Genomic DNA, 10483 nt, shown 5'->3' on the forward strand with positions numbered 1-10483 from the left:
ACATGAAATTTGAGAGAAGGTTATGAGCCCTGCCTGATGGGATCATTTACTATCACCAAATGTGCCTGTTCACCTAGTAGTAAGAGTGTACTTTAGCTATACATACCCATTTCTAATTTATTTAGTTTGGTTTTATTTTGAAATTAAATCTGGGCGAGACATAAAATAAAAATATGCTGCACTAATGATGTTAGGTAAGGAAAAGGGTAAAAATGTCAAACTTTATTCATTGAATACTTAAAGCTATAATTATGACTATATAGATTATTAAAAGAGAGGGGGAAGTAGGGGTCCAAGACCTCTTCCTGTTATACAATTTGGGTGTGGAACAAGTAATTATCAAAAGAAGGCACCATGCCGGGAAGGCTATGTAGCAGTAAGGCAGTGAGGTGAGGCAGCTACTTATTTGAGAAATGCTTATTTTATTTACCTTATAAGCTGAGGCAACTTATTTTATTTGAGGAATACTCGGCTGATTCCTCTACATTTAGCATGGAACAAATTTGTGTCCAAGACCTCTTCCTGTTACTCAATTTGGCTGTGTGTAACCAAACTAGAAGTGCTCTACAAATCAAGGGACCCAGAATGTGGAATGACCTCCCGAATCATGTCAAAGGCTGTACCTCTCTCAACCAGTTTTAAGAGTTAAACCAAGTACTGCCAAATTAACTCCATGTAACCTAACTTACCTCCTAAATGTCAACCCATGTCTTGCTATTTTTTAAACAACGCTGTTCACCAACATGTGCAATTGCTGATTTATGCTATGGTAACCCCCTTTTTGTATTTTTTATTCCTTCTTTTAACACAATTTATACCTAATCCTGATTACTATTAAGTTTTAGTTTTTTTAGTTTAGTGTTTTTTTTTCCCTCCCCCACACCTTGCCCGAAATGCTATGAGTATTAGTGGCTTTAGGTATGGTATGTACTAGCTCTGCCTATAAATCCATCATTGTTTGTAAATCAACTGTATGTACTTTTCCTGAATAAAATGTATTTATTATTTATTTTTTAATCAGTAAGTATTAAAAGAAGGCACCAAGGCTATGTAGCACCTTGGTGCCTTGTATGGGAAGGCTATGTAGCACCATTGTGTGTAACAATAAACCAAATTTTTTTTAACAAATAATGCACCTGTATGGGAAAACAAATCCTGTCAGCTGTAAAAATATTGATGCAGTTATTTAAATGAAAAATATAATGAAAGAAATATTACTGGTTTATTTTTATCCTATCTTTTTGTACTGTACAGTATATCCAAGGAAGTGAAAAATTGAGACATAATGCACAATTTAATGAATGATTAGCATGGATTAGCAGTTCAAAAGAAATATGACTTGTATTACATATCAACATGAGATCTTAATGATCCATGGTCAACATGATTTAATAAGGATAATACAGTACTGTATTTGTAATACAAACTATAATTTAAAATCTTTATTACTGATTTTTTTTATTAAGAAGATTAGGTATACACAGCAATGTGCTGCTACCCTAGTCTATATGGAATATTACACAGTGTAGATAAAAAACTAGCTATAAATTTATCTAATACTCCCATCTCACAGGATGGTTAGACATACTGTACATGGAATCAATTTAGAAAATACCAGCCTCAATACAAAAAACAAATCAACTCTGACTAAACAACTCTAAGCAATTTTCACAGGAGGTAAGCACTGAATCATGGAAACATTATATTATAATTACTCTTACCAGTTTCTACAAAACTCCTCTCAAACAATGTATTTTTAAACATGTTTAGGTATACACAGCAATGTGCTGCTTCCCTATTCTGTATAAAGGACCACACAGTGTAGATAAAAAACCAGCTACAAGCTCACCCAACATCCTCACCTCACAGGATGGCCAGTCATACATGGAATTAGGAGAGAACAAAATACTTAATGCTGATCTATTAGCCTCCACTGGCAAAATCTGGGTGCAGCACAAGAATATCTTCCAATATTCCTGAGTGTATGAAGTAATTACAGAGCTCAAAATACCTCATACCATTTGGTATGAAGTCACTGATAACAGGACAATCACAGATATAGTGTTGGAGAGTATGTTCTCTCAAGTAGGACTGAAAACAGATGTTTTTTTTCCACCAAGAGGACTATAAACCCATGGAACCGCCTACCCGCTGAAGCCAGTAAATGCCAAATTCCAGCTAAAAAATATCATAAAGACAATTGGCGGGCCCTTTAACAAGCCGCCGGCTTTCTGTCCTCTTCGAGGTCACTAGATAGTTAGTAGCCCTTGGGTAAATTCAGTAAATATATACAATAATTGTCAGCGCATCTTCCGAGCAACAAGGACAGCTACACAGTATCTCTTAGAATTACGTAGGTAAACAACAAATGTAACATATTTGTTTACTACAATGTCGGTGCTGGCTGTAGAAGTTGTAAAAACATTGTTTTACTTCGAAATATACTAATTTTATAAGAAAATTCGACGTAAATAGGAGGCAGTAGAGCTCCGATAAGCCAGCGCTAAATCTTCAATATGAAGAATGTTGCTGCTCTCTGATTGGCCAAACGAAACACAGTAGTGACCTCTATCGGCACGCAGGTGAACCAACAATTTTCTTCCTAAATATACCTTATTGAATTGCACCTAAGCATCTTCTTAGGGCGCACTTAGGAACCTTCGTAGCAAACCCACTTACGAAGAAATACACAGAGCTTCCTGAATCTAGGTCCAGGAGTGTGTAAATTAATATTTATATATGCATTATAGGCTTTTCTAAAGTAATTTATAGATTTGAATATCATATATTGTCTAACAAACGAATTATTTAGGTTAATATTTTAATTTACAGTCTCCGTTGTGTAGTGGTAAGACACTTGCTTGACGTTCCGCGAGCGCTTTGTCATGGGTTCGTATCCTGCAAACACCCTCAGACAAATACCCTCCTTAACTCTACTAAGCACACCGAGAGCCCTACCATGGTAGGAAGGGGGGGAGAAAAAATTTTAATTATAAAATCCTGTGTCGAACGTCTTGTATACGACTTAACATAGTTGAGTACATATCCATAACGTCCACAACGGTCGGACATCCATAGAAAACGTAAATCCTGCACCACAGATATACATGCGATCAGTTGACTCACAACACAACATCCATCGAAGATACTGTAGCTGCCCCTAACCCTACAATATCAACAACAAAACTTATTATTCTCAACAAAAACGCGTCTCCCAACATTTATACTGGTGCAGTCATCGAGAGGTTAACTCTTTCATGCAAACTGTACCTACTATCAAGAAGAAGAAGGGTTGTAAGATCTTACAACCATCAAGTGTACGTTATCCGAAAGGTACACAGTGGGAAAAACCTTTTATGGACAATATATATTTATCAAAAAGTATTTTTCTAAATCAAATAATGAAAAAATTATTATACTAGTCATTTCAAATAATTTATTGTGTCGAGGGACAGACAGCCAGTATATACATACAGTACATGCTAGGCTTATATCGAGGTCACCTCCACACACCCCCCCCCCAGGGCCGAATTACTGGCCCTCCCCAGGATGCAACCCCACAACATGTTACCTAACTCCTGGGTACCTATTTACTGCTAGGTGGAGAGGCATTAGGTGATAAGAAATACGACTAACCATGTCTGTCCTGCCTGGGATTCGAACCCTGTATTCTCGATTGCGAGTCGAGAAGGAACCCGACGGTACTACCTGGACCCTTCATGTCTCATAGATGAACCATAGGTAATGGTTCGATCCACCTTGTTTATTCCCCTTAACTATCTGAACCTTTCTATTTATTTGCTACTAGTATTTAGTACAGGGGGGGGCAGCAATTTTTGTCGTAAGTCACCACATCCTTCTCTCATTGGAAAATACCTATCAGTATACTACATTACTGTACTCACAATTGTCCAGTCTTATTTAACTACTGCCTTTCTTGGCTCACCTTGACAAGTGACATTGCCTAATAAACTAGTCCTCTGTTGCAAAATTTAAATTCAAATTTGGACAAGAACAGTCTCTGTAAATTGAGAGAAAGTAGGACAAGAGGACAGAAATGAAAGTTGGGAATGCAAATGAGTCGAACAAATGTAAGGAAATACAGTACTCATACCCTGTATGGGTGATCAACAAATGAAATGCACTGAATGAAGCCATGAAGGCAACTTCCACGAACCACAACTTTGAAGTTAGATTTAACAAGGTATTTAAATAGTAGGGTAGATCAATTATAATGTAACAGTCATAAAGAGCTAGATCTTATTCACATATAGATACTGATAGGTAAGTACTGTATTGATAGGTAAGTAATGGGTGGTGGGCACGTATAGTTTACAGTTTCCAAAATTTGAGGAAAGCGGCCAGACAGCTATCGTCCATCATGGAGAAAGGATTCTCCTTTGTTTATTTATTTGTTGTAACCCATTGACTGTTAGCTGCTGTTAACACTGTCACCAATAATTGTGCAAGACTTATATAGGATTAATCTACAAGCTTCCAGCAACATTATCTTATTCTTTAATGTATCAGTTGTCTAAATTTTGTCAAAAACAGACTAGTACAGTCATGTATGATAATGAATGTGATTAGAATAAAATTACTTAAAGATAACAACAGAATTTGGGTCAACTCATACTGCACTATATCTTGTTATTAATATGTTATAATTATTATTACTATTAAGATTATATTAGTTAATTCACATTTAATCTTGACTTAGCTTCAGGAAGATGACCGGAAAACAACTGGAAGTGTGTGTTGATTCTCTGCAATCAGCAGTAGCAGCTGTTGATGGAGGGGCAGACCGTCTGGAGGTATGCTATGCCCTCTCAGAAGGTGGTCTCACTCCAACCCCTGGCCTTCTTATGGCTATCAAGAAGCACATTAAGAGGCCTGTTGATGTGTATGTTGAATTACTTGACATTTATATTGTATATTAACACACTGATCTAATCAATTACATTTTGTTTTTTATGTTTGATCCTTTTATATTAGCTGTGTTAACTATGCTATACTGTATCTAGTATTCTAAGAAAAGAAATCACAATAGCTATGGCCCAGAGAAAATGGTTACTCTTCTCTGAAAAATTAAATTGCACAGATTATAGTAAGAAAATAAAGTTGAATAAAAAACAAAATCATACACCTATATAAACTTTTTAAACTAGTCTTATAAGTAGGAGCCCTTCTTTCAATTAAAATATATCTAAAAACACAAGAGAAATGCATAAGATAGTTGTGTATTGTAGTGCTACAAGCCTGTTCTTTTGTAAATTGTAGGTAGATTATTGCTCAAATGTTCTTTTGTTAAAAGTTAATTTCTGACCTGTTACATTCAGTTGCTTCCCAAGGTAAGAATCTACTATCATAATCTGGACAGATTAACGGTCACTTTGGATGATATTCAGACACAAACACCACTGGGATATTTTTAAACATTCCATCATATAAGATGCCAGGAAGGCACTGGATAAAACTCAGCCCCAGCTCAGAATGAGCATCTGGGATATATCCATAAAGTTTCAAAAATCTTACTGAATCCTCACCAGGTATTACAAGTGGCCATTATGTGAGGTTTCACGCTAACGCATTCCATGTCTTCCAACTGTCTGGAAGACAGGATGAGTAGCTCCCTGCCAACAAATGGCAACATGACACCTATCTAAGCCTTCCAAACCTAGATCTTGTTATCTATTCTATGTTAAGTGGCTTATCTTCATTCATTGAAATGTTACATGCAGTATTTTATTTTTAATTTTCCTTATTATTGCCGGCAAGTGCGTCATTTTTTCAGAACAAATTATTAATATTTTTCTTGTACACAGGCAAAGTGGCACCTTTCATGATAAATGCACATCAAAGGTCAAGTCAAATTAGAGTGGCAGGTGCTAAATGCTATCCTTATTGAGTATGAATTGTATGTTGGTTGTTAATCTAATCTATAATTAAGCTTATCTCCAGTGACTAACACTTTTAATGACAGTTTAAGTGGCTGAATAGATCACTGTGAAACTAGTGCCTAGAATGTTTTCTTGCTTGACTATATGCATCCTCCCTGTAAACAAAGATATTTACCTAAAAAAGTGCTCTGCTCTGAAAGCTGCTTTTCATATAAACTCGAGACCTTATTTTTATCAGGCTCGTATAAACTGTTGTTCTACTCATAAACAGTATTCAAGCTTTTATAAAACTAAATGCCTTTCAAGATTTACTTCTTTCTGAAATACAGCATCGTATTTCTAGATTTTGCATGGTGCGCCCACGAGCAGGCCCAATGGTGTATTCTGAAGGTGAAGTTGAGATTATTCTAAGTGATGCAGAAATGCTGAAAAAATTAGGAGCAGATGGCTTGGTATTTGGTGCACTCAATACTGATGGTACTATTGATAAGAAACTTTGTAAACAATTTAGAGAGGTAAGGCTTATATTCAGATTAAGATTCATGTGTACTGTTTATTTTGGTTAAGTTAAATTTTCTGTTATGTTGTAAGCACATGTATACCCACATAATTTTATACTGCAGTGACAAAACACATTTGAAGTTACATACAGTATATAATATAAAATTCACTAAATAGGAACAAAAAATTGGTTAAACTAATAATAAAGAGAGTTGCATACAATATATTTCTTACAGGGAAAACATTGTAGAGAAGCATCAAAGTATGGTATATTATATTTGTAGGTAACATTTTGCTTGTAGGGGCCTTATCAAATCTAGTACAGCACTTTGTGTGAGATCATGTACTTAGCACTGATATATTGTTCGGTGTAAAACGGTGTAAAGACAGTGTCCAAGTTGGAAACTGCCAGACCATGGTGAAACCATGCCTTTATTCAACTTTTTTTTTCTTTTCCCAGGCAGCAAGTGGTCTACCTTGTACTTTTCACAGAGCATTTGACCTTCTTTGTGATCCTCTTAGTGAACTTGAGACTGTTATTCAGTTGGGATATCAAAGGATATTAACAAGGTACAGTACATACAGTACAGTACAGTACTTGTTTTAATAACAGTAATTCACAGTGGGAAATACAATTTATGAAAATTTTAAATTGCTTGGTATAGTTTACCATCTAAAGAATCAGACTTTTGAAGAAAATGTAAAACACTTTTCTGGGCAAGGTATTCAGTTGCTCACTAAGTCAAAGAACCTTCTTGCTGCAACTTGGGCCTATGCTTCGAAATGGTTGGTCAACAGTCTGCATTGTCACAGCAAGGATCTTTACAAACTGTCCCTGCTAGATCCTACTGATGCTGGCAATACTTGGAGTCATTAATACTGTACAACAAAGAATGACTGCCTACCGGCTCATTCCAAAACATTCAAAGCCGGGACCAAGCACTAATTGGTAATCCAGGGATTGCTAATTAGCATTCACATAAATTGCTGATTAATCTGCCAGGTTATTACACCTGGCTATTATCATCAGAAACCAGAGCTAATACTATTGAATTGTCCCAAAGGAAACCACCTAAGCCCAGGAGAGATGGAAGGACCCAAGAGCAATCAAGACTTGCCCAGAAATTTGCTTTAAATTTGACTCAAAGCCTGATTTCTGGGTTTTGTTACTTGGTTTCTCCCTAAAACAAGCCTCTAGCATTAGAGGAAGACAATAGAAAAAAGTACAATAAAGGAGACTATGGACAAATTTACTTGACCTATAAAGTGGTATAAACGGAAACAGAACCCCCATAATATCCGGTGTCACAAATTCCACATGTTCCAGCACAAAAGCTCCATAAGCAGCAAAGACAGGCTTTAGAAAAGGAGCTGTTCCAAAGCATCACACTGGTAGTGAAGAAGGGGGATTTTGTGGAGGTTTGGAAATGCCATCATGCAGGTCAATTTCCAGAACCTCTTTAGCTGTAATGTCTGAATATGATAAAGCTGAGGAAGATGCCTTGAGAGCACCGACTTTCAGCATGTCATAAGCACAAATATATATCTCTGTGAAGCAGTTAAGAGATCCATATCATAGTACTGTACAAAAGAAGTCTTAGAATTCACAAAGAGAGACATTGGCTGGGAATGCCTATAGGGCAAGAGATGCTGGCATAAATTTGCCACCAGACACAGACCAGGGTAAATATAATGAACAAGCCAAGCATTCACCAAAACACAGAGCCTCTTCAAAAAGGTATTCATTGTGTTTTTGGCCAAGAATGAAGGATAAGATAGAGATATGAAAGCATCCCCACAACCAAAACAGATGAAGCTAAATACGCTGAGGAGAGCATGAAGTTCAACTACACACTGGCCCATAGCAAGGGACACAAGAAACAAAGCCTTAAGGGTGTCTGACAAATGAAAGGCAATCTCTGAAATCCAAAAGTGCTTAGACAATCCAGTGCCCTATTGGTACTGGATTGCCTCATACACCAGCCTCCAGTGGTGTATGAGGATGGATGGATGTTGAAGAAGACTACCAGTTTTAAAGAATGTAGAACCTAAAGAGTCAAGGGAGCTGCTGAGTCGAAGCAGCTGTCAGATCAGTCAATGCAAGGAGTGTTGGGAATGAGAAACCTGTTCATAAAGAGCCAGGTAGAGAAGGACATAATGAGAGAGACCAAGACAATTCTTGGCAGAGTACAATTAGCATTGGAGGGCCCACCAAATTTTGAAGGCGCAAGCATAAACCACCACCTGTGCACCATACAGGAGGCAGTCGAGTCATCCTGTAAACTTCAAATGTGAAAATTGGTAGGGAGCTTGAAAGTGTTTGTGTAACACTGGTGGCTGATATTTTGTATAAGGTACAAGGCAGGAAAGAAAACCTGGTTTTCTTTCATCTAGGAAGAAGGGATGCAAACCCGAGATGAACCCTTGAAGAACAGCGAAAAGAATTACTCGGCTTACTAAACTCTCCAACTTATAACCATCAAAAGCATTGGGATTGGAGGAAACCAATAAATCATTTCCCAGTGGTTCCAGTCATGCTAAATTCTTTACAAATGCATCATGATCATGAAAAGAAGCCACACACACAGTACTGTACTGTACATAGGGAGCTGATGGATTCATGTTCAGTAGATTCAAACTGATCCACCATAAGAGTACCTGATATGTTTAATATCCACAGGAAAGATGTGGATAGTCTGTGAACTCACTCACAGACTGCCCTAAAAAAGAGGGACGCTCTTGAACTCTCCCTTCTTTTGTTTACCTTCTTTTGTTCATTATAAAATTTTAATACAAGATAATTTTGGTGTAGGTGAACTTGAACAATATATATTGTTTTTTACTTATCTTAGGCACTGTTAAGAGAAGTATGTAATTTTTAAGTAAGATTTTCTTGGTTTGAATTCAACTAACACACATGATCTATATATAACATGGTATCTATATACAGTATATATATTTTACTTTATATTATATCTTTAGTGTTCTTTGAAACCTGACTCTAAACAAGCCCTTTAAATTGAAGACAGTAGAATATTGTATAGAAAATGTCTTAATCCTCAGATATTAAATTAGTACTGTACAAGAGGAGAAAATTTAAGTTTAAAAATTTCAATAATAAAATGCCAACTGTACTTTTGTAATTTACTTTAATTTGAAGTCTATAAGACTTTACTCTATATAGTAGCGTATAAAGCCTTGTACATTTGTGAAAAACATTACAGTACAGTACTTACCTGTGTTCCTTTGTAAAGAAAATAAATTTTTAACCTTTTATAACTTGTTAAGAGTTTATTTAACATTGTTGCATCAAAAAAGATCCTCAAAAGTAAGTTAAGATACTGACAGGTGTGATTCAGGTGCTGTAATACAAAGTAGCCAGGTGTTCCGAGACGTGCCTCTCAAAAAGCAGTGATCGTTTGTTTTTTCATGTCAGTGGTGGAAAAGCGACTGCCTTGGAAGGAAGTGACACTTTGGCTCATCTAGTAAAAGCAGCAAAAGGGCGTATTGCAATCATGGCAGGAGCTGGAGTGAAGTCAAATAATATTGGAAAAATTATATCACTCACAGGAGTTACTCAGTGTCATGCATCGGCAAGAATATGCAGGTATGATATTAATTGTTCCAACTGTAGTTTTTTCTTACACTGCTTGAAGAATGTGTTCCTTAAAAATCTCTCACAGAGCAAACATAACTGTATATGATAAAAAATCAAGCACTGAATGTAATGAAAGACCCCGTTTGCTGGTAAATAAATTAAAACAATATCTATAATTTTCAGAGTGTTTAGCTCAGAGGAAACAAGTGGAGCCAAGATGGGTAGTGGGAATGACAACATCATGTGGGTAGCGTGTCCAGAAGAGGTGCGAGCTATGAAGTTAGCAATGGAAGAAGCCTAACCTATGTACAGCATATTAAAAAGGCAACGGAAATTTATTATTCTAGGGTTTGATCAATATATTTTATAATTACCAGTATAACTAGAAGCTTTCTTATATTTGGTTAATTTTGTTAATTGAAATATAGAAATAAAATTAACTATTGTTTTAATTGCAGCTTATGCCAGACACCTCATAGTATAA

At 36.3% G+C, this 10483-nt stretch overlaps 1 protein-coding gene across 3 annotated transcripts; it reads left to right on the plus strand.

The window, feature by feature from the left end:
• Positions 1 to 3061: 3061 nt before the first annotated feature.
• Positions 3062 to 10439, plus strand: LOC123760320 (copper homeostasis protein cutC homolog). Of its 3 annotated transcripts, XM_069338327.1 has the most exons (7): positions 3062 to 3333; positions 3601 to 4204; positions 4721 to 4903; positions 6244 to 6415; positions 6862 to 6971; positions 9838 to 10008; positions 10183 to 10439. In XM_069338327.1, exons 3-7 carry the CDS (start codon positions 4731 to 4733, stop codon positions 10298 to 10300), a joined length of 744 nt encoding a protein of 247 aa, XP_069194428.1. In that variant the 5' UTR covers positions 3062 to 3333; positions 3601 to 4204; positions 4721 to 4730; the 3' UTR covers positions 10301 to 10439. The 3 variants fall into 3 exon arrangements, with proteins under 3 accessions (XP_069194428.1, XP_045601864.1, XP_045601860.1); XM_045745908.2 differs by lacking the exon at positions 3601 to 4204 and having other exon boundaries at positions 3062 to 3317; XM_045745904.2 differs by lacking the exon at positions 3601 to 4204 and having other exon boundaries at positions 3064 to 3333.
• The last annotated feature ends 44 nt before the right edge of the window (positions 10440 to 10483 follow it).

Source organism: Procambarus clarkii, chromosome 39 (assembly GCF_040958095.1).
Source record: "Procambarus clarkii isolate CNS0578487 chromosome 39, FALCON_Pclarkii_2.0, whole genome shotgun sequence".
Lineage (NCBI taxonomy): Eukaryota > Metazoa > Arthropoda > Malacostraca > Decapoda > Cambaridae > Procambarus > Procambarus clarkii.